General features: G+C 30.6%; 1 protein-coding gene across 1 annotated transcript in view; it reads right to left on the reverse strand.

Annotated features, from left to right (window-relative positions):
• Nucleotides 1-3114: 3114 nt before the first annotated feature.
• The window catches only part of LOC129972136 (CD109 antigen-like), a 159267-nt gene continuing 143907 nt past the window's right edge, over nt 3115-18474 (reverse strand). The window contains exons 28-36 of the mRNA XM_056086145.1: nt 17736-17916; nt 17544-17636; nt 15322-15508; nt 12583-12812; nt 10549-10710; nt 8945-9138; nt 7655-7829; nt 7039-7144; nt 3115-4043 (exon numbers count right to left, since the gene is read on the reverse strand). Of these exons, the coding sequence (XP_055942120.1) occupies nt 3850-4043; nt 7039-7144; nt 7655-7829; nt 8945-9138; nt 10549-10710; nt 12583-12812; nt 15322-15508; nt 17544-17636; nt 17736-17916 (1522 nt within the window). The 3' untranslated portion in view covers nt 3115-3849. The remainder of the gene's footprint in view (nt 4044-7038; nt 7145-7654; nt 7830-8944; nt 9139-10548; nt 10711-12582; nt 12813-15321; nt 15509-17543; nt 17637-17735; nt 17917-18474) is intronic.

Consider the following 18474-nt stretch of genomic DNA (forward strand, 5'->3'; position numbering starts at 1 on the left):
ATGATAAACTAACACCGTTCAATGATTAACTTCGTTGTACCGTAAACAAAACAACAAATAAAAAACTCTGGATTCTTTATATTCATTGTTTACACCAATTATTACTCAATAATAATTAATAAACCATCCACCTTTGGCAGCCAGCTGGTTCTCGGGAAATAATATTGCTTGATTTCATATATTATGTTTACCCCCCCCCCTTTCCTAATATTCAAATTCAGGTAATTCAAAATTTCCCGAATTTCTCCTTCAAAAAATAAGAAAAATATTTAACCCTTTCCAAAAATTGCAATGTCAACAACATTAAGGTTTTGATATACAGAAAAGGACCACATTTTACTAATGTCTACTAAACAATTATATGTTCTTATACTTTTTAAGAGTTTTTTCAAAAACCCTCCCTGTCTCGCCAATCCATCTGGGCCATTGTCTTTAACAAACAAAGCAAGCGTCTAAGGTTAGTTACTCACATTTTACGAAAGAGGAAGGCAATCTCGCAACGATATCCAAACATTTAGGACGCCAGCCGTAGTATCATTGAATGGCCGTTAGGGGCTATTCAGTACAGACTGAGTTAATTTCACTTAAATTTCTTATGTTCAAAAGATTGATAAAGATTCCTTCATCCAAATAGCTTCTAAGCATCAAATTGTGATAGATATTTAAAGCCTTATTATTTTAATACCTATCTTACACCTTCTGTGTTTATAGTATAAATGAATCTTAAAACGGAGTCAAATAATGAATTCACAGTGTCTATAAAAACGTAACTTTCCAAATCAACCTATCTTTTAATAACACTTTGTTTGTTCGTGATACGGTAAATTCACTTTATCATTTCTCTTGTTAATTTTGCAGATTAGAAGTAAAACCATACTTTATTAGATTTCAATAATGGAAGAAAAATGTGTGATTAATTTTTGGTGAAATATTAATTAAATTAATTTCATTGATTCAATTAATTAAAGTATTTCACTTAATTAATTATATTAATTTCATTGCAGTAATGAAATAAATGGATGAAAATTATGCAAAAAAATGTGTTTAAAAGGTCGTCAAAAAAAATCAAGAGAAAAATTGCATAGTAATTAAGGCGTTATCATTAAAAAGTCAACTTTTAAAATTTTAAAATCAATTATGTGCTTCAATCTTTTCGGAAGTTTTGATGAAAAAACATTAAAATCTCTTTTACTTTTTAGTAGATTAAAATTTTAAAAAGTTCCAAGCCATACATTCCTATCTTTTAAAATATATTTGAACCAAATTTGGCAGCTTTAGGTCAAACGATCTAAACTGTAAAGCACCCAAACATGTATAAGCTTCCTCCCTTATTATTATATAAAAGCACTAATTGGAAAGGAATAAAATTAAGACATTTATAAATTTCCATTTTCAGTGTTAAAGGAATTATTATTTACAGTTTAACTATTCAAAAAAAAAACTATGACAAAACTCTTTTTTTTTTCTAAAAATTTGAACACAGTATGTTTACTTATCTAAAACAATTAAAACATTGAATTCTCGAGTGAAAATAAATTTATAAATACCAAATCTTTAAAAAAGAAAAAAAAACTCTGCAAAACTCTAAAATTGTATTTCATAAGCTATATTTGAAATATTTTAACTAAAAGAGATATAAATTTAAATTTTATATACTATTATATAAGATTTTAAAGTTCATTTCATTTAAAGAATGAAATACAAAATTACAGTATTAAATTCTAAATTGCGTCTAATCTCTTTTTAATTCAATATATTTCTTTGAATGAAAAAATAATTATAATACAAAATAAAAAAGTTATATGTTTTATTGATTCATTATGTTGCAGTGTACAATTTTGAAATATAAAACTTCATATAAATTCAGTTAATTATATTCATATATTACTATGTAAAGAAATTATTTTTCACAGCAAAAATGGCATTGTATTATAGAAAATACATACACAAATCGACGAACTTGCTCCATAAATACTACTAGATCTACAAAATCTTTTGAGCTTATATTATACAATATAGCAGAAACTTCATTTTACTATGTTTTTGCTCAATATTCTGATCAATCTATATATTAAACAAAAAAATGTTAAAAAAATATAAAATAATGTACCTGAATGTTATAGAAGAAAATATTTTTTAAAAAATAACTAAAAAACTCTTTTTGCACCATCAACAGAAAATTAATTATAATGCAAGAATTTGATTTTTTTTTGTTTTGAAAAAACATTTACAAAAAAAAAAGAAGAAAAAAATTGATATCTTCTAAATATTGTTAAAATCCCTGAGAACAATTGAGCAATGAATGCAAAAATGAATAATTTTTCAAAATTCTTTTACATAAGGAAATAATTAGTAATAAAAAATATTATAAAATTAATAAAAGTCCAATAGAGACAATAATTTTAATTTATATGTGTTGTGTTTTTCAGCATATATGATAATTCAATTTGATTGTCACAAATAATTATGCCATGAGTATATTGATGAGAAAATAATTTAAAGTTTTCAAATTGTTTTTCAAAGTTCTAGGGATATTTTTATTCCAATAATCTTATTAATATGCTTTGTTTGGTTCAAAACACTTTAATTTATGTATGTTTACTAATGTTTACTGAAATTAAAATGGGTTATATGGCCTCATTACTTCTGAGAGATTAATGCGATTAGAACGAAAGAAACGATCATGCAATTATACAAGCAAATTTCTATATTGAATCATAAAAAAAAGAAATTCATAGAAAAATCAGATTTATTTACTAAACAAAATCATAAAAAAAAAGAGAAATTCGTAGAAAAATCAAATCTAAACCAGAAAAAAAAATCAGATCTAAACAAGAAAAAAAAAATCAGATCTAAACAAGAAAAAAAAAATCAAATCTAAACAAGAATAAAAAAATCAAATCTAAACAAGAATAAAAAATCAGATCTAAACAAGAAAAAAAAAATCAAATCTAAACAAGGAAAAAAAAAAAAAAATGAGATCTAAACAAGGAAAAAAAATCATATCTAATTACTAAACAAAATCATCAAAAAAAAAAAAATTCATAGTAGATAAATCAGATCTAATTTCTATACAGAATGATAAAAAAAAAAGAAAGAAATTCACCGTAGAAAAAATCAGATCTAAAAATAAAAATACTAGAAGTATGTACTGTATTAAAATGCATCATGTTTTATATTATTGTACATAGTAATGATTTTAATTGGAGCAACTAGACTAGCAAAAAAATATGAAAAACATAATTAACTCATAAAAATGAACTAAAAACATATGATAATAAAATGTCATAAAATATACCATCTACCAAAGACTAATGAATCAAAACACATTTTAAATAAACAAAACTCATTATTTTATATACAGTCTCAAAAACCTAACAGTGACTAATTTTCACAAGGAAAACCGACATTCTGTATATTTTTTATCAACAGAACTGAGCACCAACATTTAATGAATAAACAATGAACAATAAAAAGAAATTACTTTTAATATTTTGATGCTTGTCTTAAATATAACAATTACACTAATAAAATATATACAAATATTTAATAATCAGTATAAAAACTATACAAAGATGAATTACTCAGAGAAAAAAATATGACAGAAAAAACACACAAACCTTATAATGGACAACAAATTAACAACCTAAATATGAGTTTTAAATGTTAAAAAATGATTTTCTCATACAATGTAGTTAGTTTCATTCAGCAGATCTCAGAAAATCGTATCACAGTGACATAGCATGAATTTGGAATATAGTCTGTACATTTCATGACAAAATCTGGTTGTATCGATTCTTTTCAGTTGGGGTTTATTTATTAAATCATGAAACTGACGAATGTATGAAATCAGTTGTGAAATGTGATTTTTCGACTAAGTAAAAATAATGCACATATAGATGTAATTAACAAGATTGGACTGGCAACAATGTTGTTACTCCAGCTGAAAATGGGGCAGTATGGGCACTGGTAGGAACCACACACTTGGCAAATGCTCAAAACGAATAAATTGTAGACATCAAACATGGTTTCATTGAAACGTTCTGAAAAGGAAGACAAAAATATTTCAGACACAAAACTAAAAGAACACAATGCATAATCAAAAGTAGAAATAAAATACCATAATGAAAATGCATTAACAGAATGGCATTGTAAAAATAGTAGTACAAATTGATAAATTCAGAACAAGAACAATATCAGAAAGACGTTATAAAAAAGAATGATAAATTTAATAGGATGATAATTTAATAGAACAGAATGATAAATTTAAAACAAACACATTATCATAATAGTTAATTTCGAATAGAAAGAAAATTGGAATGTTATATGAAAAGCATGAAAACAATCTCAAAATGCGATGTAAACAAACATGAAAACAGTAAAGAATGACATATTCAAAAAGAGAAAAGAATAAAACAGTAAGAGAATATAAAACATGACAAGATCAATATATAATTTAATTAAAAAGAAAAAGTACAAAGAAAGAAGACGAAAACACAAAAGAAGTTAAATGGTCTACAACAATTACATTATGCTGAGGGTTATATTCAAGCCTGAATCTTTTTTAAAATATTTTTTAAATATAAAATAAAAATTGCCGCACTGAAAAGAGACAGCCGACTCTCCATGGCCGAATGATCCTAGTACTGATCTCATAATCAAGAAATCATAAGTTCGAATCTCTCTGGAGACAGTGTCATTCACAGTCTGTGTAAATATTTAATTCCTTGATTTTATCTTTTCTTTTATATCATGTTCCAGCGGATTCTAGACCTTTCTTTAATTTACCAGATAAGTGTTCTGGACTTTTCTTACTGTCTCCAGAAAAGTATTCTGGAACTTTCCCTGTTAGTATAAAAGCAGAAGATCTGTCAGCCACTGTGTTCTGAGTTGAGTTAATAAATTGGTTTGGCTCTACTTCTTGTGTGTGTGTGTGTGTGTGTGTGTGTGTGTGTGTGTGTGTGTGTGTGTGTGTGTGTGTGTGTGTGTGTGTGTGTGTGTCGTTGAGTTCCACACTAGAGTACTTACATGACAATATTATGTCACTAAGAAAAAAAATTATTATTTGCAAAATAATACACTGTGATAAATTTCACTTAATAATAACTCAACTTTTATATTTGGAGAAAAAATTTAGATGCAAATATAATATCTAAAAAAAAAAAAAATTAATAATTTTCATACATGAACTGAGGATAGCGGTCATCCGGGCATAATGCAGTTTTTTCGCGCTAAATTGTTATCAATGGTTTAGCAAATATAAATGGCGCCATTGTTTCAACTTTATATTTTCATCTCTTCAGGATATTTCATATCAAGAACCGTGCTTTTGACATCAGTAGGCTTTTTTATTACTGTTTCTTTGCTACTGACACTTGTATTATTTTTATATAGAAGATGATATACTGATATTTGACTGCACCCTATAGAGCCAATGACCGATTCTTTTCCATCGAAAGGAAACAGGTTACGCAATGGACATCAGCTCTCCTACTTCCACTTAAACTGGTAGCCGATACTGATACGAATATGTTTCCAACTTGAGATTTCACTTTTTCGGAAAAAGTACTGACAACAATAAACTGTTGGCTTTGGTTTTCACAGTGATTGACGGATAAATGAGAAGAGGAAATAAATGTTTTGTTAGTATAGTTAACACTGGAAAAAGCTGGGATTCTGCAGTGATATGAGCACCGTTATTTGAAGTAAAGGGTAATAATAATTAGAGGTTAAATATGTATTTTAAAATCCATACAAATAGCTAATTAAACTATATTCGGTTTAATAATTTGTACCAGATTAATACAGTATCACCTAATCGAAAACGAATAAGAGTAGAACAAACTATCAATGGAGTTCAAAAATTGATATCAAGTCCTTTGCATTATTAATCTCTATCATATAGACTTAATACAAAGTATTAGATTGGTATGATTATCATCCAACCCTTGACAAACTGTTCAGTAGATAGTCCATTTCTATGCTAAAGAGAATGGAGAATTATTTGTAAACCTTCTGTACCATATTTAGTTTCAGAAGCATTGTAGTATGTGGATATCAGTACGCCTTCCCCCCAGGAAAAGAAAGTTCATTAAGTAAAGATAAAATTCTAGCTTAAACTACAGATTCCATTTTTCAATGAATGTGCTTAGATATAAGAAAGAAAAGAAAAAGATCTAGTAACTATAGATGTAAAATTATAAAATATAAAAATTTGTGTAAGGACTTCCATACAGTTTAATTTCTAAATTAATTATGTTTGCTATTTCCTGTGAGAATGTAGAAAAAAAAGTAATTTTTATTTTTGATAAATCGTCCAGCGATAAAAGCCGTAACTGAACGAGGAGCTTAAACATTCTGCTGACAGCTTAAGGTTCTTAGTTTTTATATTTAAGTGTTCAGTAGAATTTATTAATTGTTATTGTTGTTTCTGATGGCACTTGCCACGGACAAGCCCGCTGTTCGAATACAGCTGATTTAAGCCTAAGGGGGGAGCGCCTCTTGCTTTTATCGTAGAGCCACCTTGGGCCAAGAGTACGACTCTACTACTCACGCATCACTCATTCGCTTTCACAACCCCTTTTTACAGCGGGGCACATTCACACATCTCACAGATAGAACAGGAAGAACAACCATGCCCAAACCGGGACTCGAACCCGGGACGCCCAGAACATGAGGAAGACGCGCTACCCTTATGCCAGAACGCCGGCAGAATTTATTAATTTGTTGAAATTAGAAATTCCTTTAATTTAAAACATCATCCAATTCTTTCAAATGGATTAAATCGCACATTTAACGCCAACTCTATGTTCGTAACACAAACAGCTAACTGCAAAATAATAATAATAATAAAAAAAAAAAGATAAAAAAAATATTCTTCCCAAGTGCGAATTTGATGTTTGATTTCTTCTTTTTTAGCAAAAATTCGTTTTCATTTTCTTTTCAAGGAATACACACACATCTAGAAATGCAACAAGTAAAAAATATGTATTTATTAAGCATTTTCTAACACATGAAATAATAAAATACTAAACATACCTGGAGCGTAATAATCGTAAACTCTAACAGGTAGCCATCTTGTCATGTTGGCAACTGGATACCATCTCTGTATGGTGAAGGACAAGCAAGTGTTCTCTTGGTCCAGCTTGAAAATGAAAAGTCATAGATTAGAAACACATATAGATTTAATAACAATAACTCATATAAATGAAATTTATGCTTCTTTCGTAATGAGATAATACCAACTTACAAGAATACGCATTAATTATATGTCTAAAGGTATGTGAATTGTTGCCTCTAGTGGTCTCTAGCACAAGAGTATGTGAAATTAGATATGTGAGTAGGGTATGTAATGTATGTGTCTAAGGTGTGTGAATTATTGTCTGTGAGTCTCAAGCACCACAATGCATTTTTCCCTCCTGCATGACGCATTCTCAAATTAAATTTTAATGACACACTTGAATATGTCAGATGAGTTGAAATTGAGTCCATTAGATCGTAAGTGTATTAACAATAGTTTATTTTTTATTACATTAAAAATTAAAACCACCAAAATATCTGAACAACACAATATTTTAATATGGATATAGTAGACAAATTTGAGCAGACAAGCAACCAGGATCAGGAAAGTTGAAACTTGTAAAAACATACTTACATAGTTAAAATAAAAGGCAACTTTTCTTTCATGGAAGCGAGCTTCTCGAAGATTTCGGACCCTCCCGGAGTGGACGTAGGCATCTAATTTCTGTTGTTCTATAACGTAACCTGTTGGAATATCAACCTCCACCACAGCCATTCCACTTTTGTCACTTTCTTCTGAAAATGTCCATCTATGCAAAGAGATACACAAAATAGATTTTAACAGCTACTAATATATTATATTGTTAGTCTTTAAAAATAATTCAATGAAAATATAGATAGATGCTTATATCTTTTCATTAAAATCACATCAAGTGTCACCCTGTCACAATTCAAAGTTTTCACAATTCATCCCATTTTTGTAACAACATTATTTTGGCCATAGATCTCGTATTTCTGAGCCATGATCAAATAATGAGAAAGATAAATAAGCCGGCACTTTTCATTCCCCACTTACGAGTTCCGGTAACTTTCAGTTCCCACAATACGAGCATTACCAACAAAAAGACATAAACTTTTCCAGGTTTGACGTGCTTCAAGCTTTCATAGATGGCAGAGTTTCTATTGAATCGAATATCCACTCCACAGACTTCTATTTCGAAATTCTCAAAACCTCTGTCTCTAAGGAAAAGGATACACTTTTAAATAGTTTTATTTGATTCGACTGGTTTTAGGTTTGTAAAAGAAGCATTTTGTAAGCAATGTCTCACTCACTTCCAGATATGCTAGAGTTTTTCCTAGTCTAATTAACAATTAATCAACATTAATCGATAATATAATTATTCATGAATTAATTAATCAGCTTAATCATCAAATAATCAACTAATTTTATTTCTATAGTTAGGGACCACCTGGTAGTTAATTTCATAATTTTCTAAAACTCCATAACATTTATATAAATGAATTTCAAATCGTTGATTAAAAATGGAAGATGAAATAAAATTTTAAATATCTTCAAAATATTATTTTCCAAACTTTTAAATATACTAAAATATTTTAAAATACTATTTTTCTTAAATTTATTTTAATTTAAACCCTCAAAAAGTAAGCCTGAAGCAACCATAACAAAACATACAAAAAGCCATTAAGTCAAACGATTTTGGCGCCATCTAGTAGCAAGTATCAAAAGCAGATTTGCATTATTGTTGACCTCGATATATACCATTTCATACTTATTCAAATTTTAAAAAAAATAAATAAATAAATTTATGTGCTGCCACCATGCTCATTACATTAAAGAATAAAAAGGTATTCTTAACATAATACTCATAAGAGATAGAAAACTGAATTTAAATTAATTTCATACCTTTGGCAAGTACTTATTTCTATATGAGAGCTGTTTCTTCCATAATAATAGCCCTTCACTTTCAAATCAAATGCCTGAACAGGAGGCTGTGTTTGCAGATGTGGATAATCGACGTTGTATTGGACAGAAAGTTGCACCAATGCGATGCCAGATCCTTGCGCTCTGACCAAGACTACACCCCATGCATTATCAATCTAAAAGTAAATTATAAGGAACATTAACAACCGATTAATAAGTCTCTCTATTATAGCAAAGAAAAAGGTTGATATTATAGGGAAATGCCGAAGAAAGTTGAATATGGCAGCGTAAATAATAATGTGGTTCGCCAAGAGCAACTAAAATGAAATACAATAAAAACATAATTCTCAATCAATCTCAATTTGAAAAAAAAAGTACTACAATTCGGGGTTTTAAAGCCGACCAAAAAGCCCAAAGAAAAAATGTCGGCCAAATTTATAAAAATATATTTAATTATTCAATATAAATATTATAAAAATATAGTAAATTATAAAATACTCGCCAAATAGGAAATTTTTTTCATGGCGCTTTTCGGTTGCCATGACAACCGACAAGCACCCAAACAAAAATAATTAAACAAGTATATATAATGTAATTTATTATTTATAATGCTTACTTTTTTAATAAGAAAATTGTCTAAGAACCTGCATTTGGCTTCAAAATTTGGCGAAAATAAGACACTATTATCGTTATATGAATTTGTTGCTGCTGGCGATAGGCGAGGATCGAACTCGCAACCTTTGGGTTCGTAGCCGAGTAACAAGACCACTAGACAAAAGAAATTTCTCATGTCTCGTAGCTGTTATCTGGCTTATAAAGCTTCACCACATTACTCCCCCTTCAGTGCGTCGGAGGTGAGACGAACGATTTTTTTGTCCTGTTTTTTTTGCTGTTATTAGTGGTGATATATTGGCTGTAGCGTCTTATCCATTTTTTTTTTTTTGGCTGATTATTTATCAGCTTTATTTATTTATTGGCTGATTATTTATCAGCTGCATTTTTTTCTCTCTTATTGGCCGATTATTTATCAGCTTCATTTTTTTTTTATTGGCTGATTATTTATCAGCTTTGATTTTATTTATTTCTGGCAGAGGGCGCTACAACAGTTGTATGAAGGGTTTTTTGCGTATCACGTCATCGGGTCACCAATGTTGCTATTGGCGATAGGCGAGGATCGAACTCGCAACCTTTGGGTTCGTAGCCGAGTAACAAGACCACTAGACAAAAGAAATTTCTCATGTCTCGTAGCTGTTATCTGGCTTATAAAGCTTCACCACAAATTTATAGAGCGTGTAACTATTGCCTTATTAGGGCAATGCTTCTCAACACACGATACAGTAATTTTGCTTTCAACATCTCCCTTATTTCATTGGAAGGTTGTTGCTCTGTTGCATCAATTATTTTCTCCTCTCTTGACGAAATCCCTTCTGTAGCTTTTTGCTATGACATAGAATGCAGCTCCATAAATTCTTTGACAGTATGTGATGAGGGAAATGATTAATAAGGAGTATTAAATACTAAATACAAAAACAAACCGCTAAAAATCTTATTATCAATAGTAAAATTGCATTCTTCTGGAAACTTACCTCAAAACTCTGTTGCTTTGATAAATTATCCTCCCCAATATGAATATGCTTGATGAATCCAGGAACGGCAGGTATTTCGATGGTTAAACTCACATCAATGACGTCTCTCACACGTGACTGTATAGCATGCTCAATCAATGCTTGCAGAGCTATTATAGAATCCTAAGAGCAAAAGAAATAGAAGCCTTCAGGTCTTTCAACACACAGCATTTTCTATTGATTTCATATCAAATTTACAGTTAAAAAATAAAAATAATAAATTCATAGATTAATCACGTAATTGATTGCAATGATTGATTGATTCCTTCAAATATAGATACAACACAAGCCTGATTAAAAAACAAATAAACATCATAAATAAATGAATTCTATCAACGTACACATAGATAAGTAAAATATATATGATTAATTGAATAAAAGGAAAAAAATATACAAAAAAGAACCTGATATATTAAAAATATTGTTGAAGTATAACATAAAATTAAATTAATCTATCTCAACAATAATAAAATTCGATTGTGAAAAAACTGAAATTATTGATGGCTTATTAGCAGAAGAGAAAATTTTATTTATCATACGACATCAAAATAAAAACAAGCAGAGAAAATGCGCAAAATGAATATATAGGAAACAAAGTAAAAGATATTTATTCAAATACATGCAAATACAAAATCGTTAACAATTTATAACCAATGTGCCAAGTTTGGCGAGTTCCCAACTTTTGAAACTATGCGAGACTTGCCAGCCAAAATCGAAACTCAGAAAAAAAAGCGAAAGGCGACTTTTATTGGAGGAGCAAGTTAGTGCTCCTTCTTACATCAATATAATTAAGCTTTTTATTTTTAGTATCTTTGCTTCATTTAGACTTACCGTATATTCTTCATTAAAATCTACTTTGATGTGAATTTATTAATTATATTATTCTACTTCTATTCTTTAGCTACATCGCGACTTTGATTTTCATTTTCCCTGCACTTCTGATAGCTATCAATAATGTCCAACAACATATCATTGTATCAAAATCTTTGCATTTATCAATGTTACATTTATTCCCTCCTAAAAATAATAAACAAAAATTTAGCTGCCTTTGTCGACCAACTTGTTCGCTCAGATTATTGACTTTTTGAGTTGTTAAAATATTAATGTGGAATGCATATATTTTTATTAAAAAAAACAGCTTTTTATTTAATAAGATCGAAAGCATGAATAAATCTTTATTAAAGAGATTATCTTTATTATCTGAGATTATCTTTATTATCATGAATAAATCTTTATTAAAAAAATAGCTTTTTATTTAATAAGATCGAAAGCGTGAATAAATCGAAACAAATTGTAATGCTTGCAAATCAAAAAGTGTATATACTTTGAAATAAAAGTTGACATGAAAATTCTACTTTAAAAATTTACATTCAACGAAAACATTTTTTAAAACTTTACTTTAACATTGGCAAAAGCACGCGATTGAATGTTTTGAATGGTGACCCAGAATTGCATAACATTAAAAATTATAACAAATTGTGTATTACATTTAAAACATTTATTAAAATTAATGAACTCATTGCATAGAAATAAAACTTATATCAATCAAAAAGCAGTTTTATGAATTTTTAGATAATATAAAACCAATTTAATAGTCATAGGACATCAATTTTCATTGGTAAATCAGAACGATAACTCATCTGGCAATGGTTAAGCCTATTTTCACGCCATGATTAAACTTTGTTTAATGAACGTTTCATTTCTTTTACATCTTCTTTCTTCTCGATTAATAGTGATTTGGTGAATCTTATCTAGAGCATTTCTTATAATATTTTGCTGATGCATTAATTAGCAAAGCGTTGAGTTAAATGCAGTTGTAAAAACAATCATTGAACATTTGCATAAGTGATTCGTTTACATTTGACTGTAGACATTCAACAATATGTAATAACATCGATTCTAGTGCCATAAACACTGTGCGATTTCCGTGTTTTGTATATATAAATACTTTACTTAATATGTAATTAAAAATGTTACAATATCATTTTCATTTACCTGTGTAGAAGCCCATCCGCCATATGTCAATCTTTGCGAGTTCAGCCACTCAACGATTTCTCTCTGAATGACGGCGTTGCGTTCTACGTGGACAAGCAGGCCGTAGGCGGTAGCTTCTATGTTGGATGCATCATATTTGTCGGGAAGGCGAGAAATCATATACGGTCGGGTATTTTCGATCTTCACTGTAGCGCCTTTCACTCGTTCTCTTGCCCAGTATCGCATTCCACCTATCAGATAAAGTTGAAATTTAATATTAAATTATAATGCAGGATGCCCAAAAGGCATCTTCACTCTTGAAAAATACTATTAAAAGGAAACAAACATAAAACTGTGCTTTAAGTTTTTTTTTAATATTCAATAAAATTATCACATTTTAAATAATTCTGAAAGAATTTCAGTGTTTACCTACAGTCGTACATAAACATTGAGTTGATAATGAAGGTTTTTAAATAAGGTTTTCCAATGAAGGTTTTTGGAGGACACTTGAGAATTGGCTACTATCCTAAATCTATTATGCCATTCATAAATTGATTTTTTGAAGATGGATTTAAATGGCAAGGAGCAAATGGCATAGCGATCGGGGGACAACAGAGGGTATAAATGCCCCGGTCGCCAATCTTAGTGTGCGCCATGAGAACTAAATATCAATGCGAGTGTGTCGCTAAGAAAAATATTAGGACGGAAAATAATTCCATATCCAGGCGACACCAGTTTTTTCAATACCATTATACAGAACTCGAAATTTACACTGTACCTGCATTTCAGATTTAAATTTGACGAATCACGCACATTTCATTCTATTTCTTACAGAGATACCATAGTGAAACAAAAAATGACAATATTGACCAACAATATATACTAACTAATGTTACTAAGGAGTTCTATAAAAGGGATCGATACGATTTAATTTCGAAAGTTCATTTTGAAATATTTCAATAAACTACATACAGACTATATACAAGGTATATTATTGCCAAGGTTACAAATTTCATGAAAAGGTAAAAATGTCTAGATAACTTGGAGTCACATAGCAATGCTGATTCAGTAAAGCTAGCTAGACACGGTAGATTCTGTTATGGGTTCTTGTAAAAGAATCTTCATTTCAACATTCTATAATAGGATTCAGTAACGTCACAACTATCCAGGTTGCAGGGACAATGTTTAATAATCAATGATTCAGCTAAGACATCAAAGTTGAACTCAATTGATCTAAAATGTATAGCTCATGACAAATCCTGCCAGAAGATTCATTACACAGATATTTTCTTCCAAAAAAATTCAAGATAGAGTAAATAAATGTCAGAAAAGTGAATAATTTTTAATTAAAAAATAATAAAAATTTAGATGACGTCTTCGATCGAAATACTGATATGCATACATAGAATAGAGAGAGAAAGAGAGACCAGTTTTATTTGTATAGATGAAGTATGCTTGATTGGAGTTAAAGTTTTAATATACTGGCGCCATCTGTGGTGACATATATTACAAGGGGTGCTCAAATGAAAAGATATGAAACGACACTGTGTGTATAAATGAAGACTTTATTCGAAGTTTACACTATAGGCCTGAGCACAACGATCCCATTGATTAACGAGCCGAAGGATTCCTTATTCCCAAAATTCCTGTGGCCGTGACAAGACCCAGTGCTTCACAGCATCCTTGAGTTCGCCGTCCAAGGTCCGCTACTTGTTGAATTCTTCGAGCACAGAAGAATCATTAACTCCGATATGTACTGTGAGATACTCCGAAGACTATGCAGTTCCATCAAGAACAAAAGACCAGGTCTATTCACGGCGGTGTGGTTCTGCTCCGTGATAACGCGCGTCCACACGTCTCCAGGATCACACACGCGAAACTGGCAAAGTTCAAGTGGGAGCAGCTCGACCATCGCCTTACAGCCAGGACATGTCGCCCTGCGATTTTCATGTGTTTGGTTCCCTAAAAAAACATCTGAAAGGGAAGCACTTCAACTCAGACGGCGAACTCAAGGACGCTGTGAAGGACTGGGTCTCATCACGGCCACAGGAATTCTGAGAATAAGGAATCCTTCAACATTAATAAATGGGATCGTTGTGCTCAGACCTATGGTGTATACTTTGAATAAAGTCTTCAGTTATATCCACAGTGTCGCTTCGTACCTTTTCATTTGAACACCCCTTGTATGATCACGCTCTATTCACGTGAGAAAAGTGGTGTCATTAATTATGAAAATTATATCGTGATATGGAATGTAGAAATAGTCTCTTAGGGGACATTCGGGAATTCAGCACACGTGCAACACTATCTGCCAAATCTGGCAAGCATTTGCGACCCGTTAGATGATCAAATTGCGATCAGAAAACGGGGACAAGAAATGATTTGGAATTCCTTCTCTCAAAATTTCCACATCACATACCAGTGAGAGAGTATTTATCTTGGCGGATTAAATTTACAATGGACTCATGCACATAAAGATCTTTTGTGGAATCGAGTTTAGAGAAGCGACTCACTTTATTTCTGAAGTCGAAACTCAGTCACCAATTATATCATAGGCCATGATTATATGATCTTCCATTTTACAAGAAATAATATATATAAGTTGAGGAAAAAGCTTCTGCCTTATAAATACTAAGCAACTCCTTTCATTTAGTACATTTGTTTTTGAAACAAATGTCGCTTTCTACAGGTGTTCCAAAAATTAGCACCTCCCAGACACACAACATTTCAAGAAAATAGCTTTAAAAAAAATTCACGTACTTTCTTCTCTCATGCGCGAATCCAGAATATTTAGGGCTTCGTTGGCGTCAGGGCTGTTCGAAATAGTTAACGCATATGTAACAATGGCTAATTCATAAGGATCTGGTAACTCCTTAACTATGTGAAGCATACGTTCCAGATATCTCTGAGCTTGATGCCTAGCTGTAGAAAGCTTGGAACCAACATCCTATGACAGAAAAAAAGAAACTAAGATAAGCAGCTAATAATTGGCACTACATAGAAAATACAAACACAAAGTTAAAACGTGATTTAGAATTTCAGAACCAAATTTGTGTAGCTACCTTTTAAAAAAAATTAATGACTTCGAAAGATGAACCTAGATTTAAATTCTATTATCTATAATTATCGAATACAGTAGAATCTCCTTCACCCCAGTCATCAATGATCACTCCACGTCACTCCAGTGAAGTGGTACTTTCCATTTTTTTTTCATCTATTCCCTACATACCAGCGTCACTCCAACCTCCTTGGTGAAAGTCCAGCAAGTGAGCACCCCAAGGACGCACACACACATCATAGACTTAGTTTCTTACATTCATTGAGCGCCCATTTTAAACGCAAATTAGAAATTGTTGGTTATCCATTTACTCACTCCTAACCATGTCATTTCTGATTAGTTGTCCAGATTGGTGATCAATTATGGAGTATTATCCCTCCAATGGCTTGGAGTAAATGATTGTGAATGCTTGACTTGTCGTAGAATGATTGTGAATGCTTGACTTGTCGTAGAATGATTGTGAATTTTTGACTTGTCGTAGAATGATTGTGAATATCTGGAAAGTAACGAAACATCATCGATGCAGGGAAAAAAGTTAACGGTTAATGGAATACAATCCTCTAGAAAGTAATTCATATTCTGGCATACTATCTGTATATACATATGCACATACATATATACATACATGTACAGCATATAGAATCTGATGATCATTTTTCCGATCTATTGATTAGAATGAAATAAATAATATCAAAAATAGAGCATATTATTCGAAGTTAGAACGCGTATGTCAGGTTTTAAATTACAGAAATGTAAATTAAAATTACATTTTGAAATTATCATCATATTAACACATAAAATTCGCGCATTTCTTGGCGTGAAAGCTCATAATTTACAAAAATTTGTTTAGTAGATTACAGCCAGATTACCACAATGTTTGTAAATAATTAACTCGTAGCATATTATATAAAATTATTATAGGAATACTACATATTGCGACACTTTTCACGGTACGCCTTCGGGAAAATTTCTGCATCATTTTTCCAATCTAGACTTTAAATTTTATATTGAAAATTTATCGATAACTGCATTTACTTAGAAGTTAGTAGCTGGAAAGTGATATTCAATGCCTCCGAATTGCTTTTTAATTGAAGCTTATATTACTTTGCCAGAAAATTTTCTTTATTTGCATTCTATTCCACACTCTTTCTTCTTCATAGTTTCACCCATATGAAGGTGAAATAATAGAAAGTGGTAAAATTTTATTTTCCAATTATTTAAAAGGAATAGCCCTTTCGGGCTTGCCAAAGGGAATTCTCCTTGGCTGAAATTTTGGATTTAAGCTTATATATTCAAGAGCATCTTTATGCTAGTTACGAAAATTATTGCCTACTAGACTATAAGTAGTACTATTCTTTTTTTTTTCGTTCGCACGTCACCAGAGCTAGCAGGGAAACATTTGGCTACTATTTAAACTCTTCTGCATTGTTGTCGTTAATAATAGGCGATAACATAATTGTTGGCGACAAATAGCGCTAGCATTTTTGTTTATAATCAGCACGAACACGCCAAGATTTGGAGAGAGCATTTGTCTACTATTTATTCTACATTATTGGTAATATTTCGCGACAACTGGCGTAAATAATTTAGCTTAATAACAGTTAGTATATTGTACTAATGGAAAAGTATTAACTATAATGTAATTACAAAAATAAAATATCGAAGAAAAATACAGATAAAGGATAATAAATTTTTAAAAAATAGTCATTTTTCTAAGCAATAGAATTAAAAAAACAGTGTTGAATAACATAAATAGTACTTGTATTCAAATTTTGTTAAAAAAATAATTTGCTGCTCTGATAATAATGATGAAAAATCATAATAAAATAGCATCAAAACTATATGAATTATTACTTATATATAAATATTCCGTTAAATCTCATTATTTCCATGCAAACTTGTAATAATAATAAAAAACAATTACCCCTTGTAAATCTTTAAGCTCTGATAACGTAATTAGAACATGAGCCGTCAATGAAATGTTCCTATATTGCACATTGCCATACGGTGAAACCACCTGGAATACAAAAGGTTGTTGTAAGCATTATGAAATGGTTTGCAGTTAGCTTTCAAGAATAAAAATGCTATTCGAGGACAATAAAATTTTAAAAATTACAGATTGATCCATTTTTCGATCAAGGGGCTCTTGAGATGTTTCATAAAACGATCCATCGGGGGTCTGATGCTCCAGCAGCCATCGTGCAGCCCGAACGATCACTTTGGGGTCGATGAAAAGGAAATTTTCCCACTCCTGGAAGGTAGCCTTGTGGAAGATCCTGGCACAGAATGCTGTCAACCTAAAGAAGAAGTGATATTATGCATAAAACTAAAGAATATAGCATTCATGAATAAAATGGAAGAACGCAACATTCATGAATAAAATGGAAGAACGCAACATTTATGAATAAAATGGGAGAATGTAACATGTATGAAAAAAACGGTAATACACGACATTTTTATGAATAAAATTTTAATATAACATCGATAAATTACAATAAAGAATGTAACATTTCAAGAATATAAAGAAATAACATGCCATTTATGTTTACAAGTATAACTAAACGTCCAGAATGGTTTATCATTATGTAATCCTAAATTGAAATAATATTTCGTCTTAACTAGATAAAATTTATTTCATCGAAATTAGTCCCATTGCAATATTAATAGCATTAATATGGTAGGGGAAAGCGTTAGTATTAATAAAATTCCCGATTAAGTAATTACGATCATTCTCGGAGAATGTGGGTGGCAGGTGACCTTTGATGGCATACATATTCAAAGATCATTAGAGTACATATGAAACAACACGTTTTGAAATCAGTCGAGTAAAAACATCAACTCTATTCCAGGATTTT

The sequence above is a fragment of the Argiope bruennichi genome, chromosome 6 (assembly GCF_947563725.1).
Source record: "Argiope bruennichi chromosome 6, qqArgBrue1.1, whole genome shotgun sequence".
Classification (NCBI taxonomy): domain Eukaryota; kingdom Metazoa; phylum Arthropoda; class Arachnida; order Araneae; family Araneidae; genus Argiope; species Argiope bruennichi.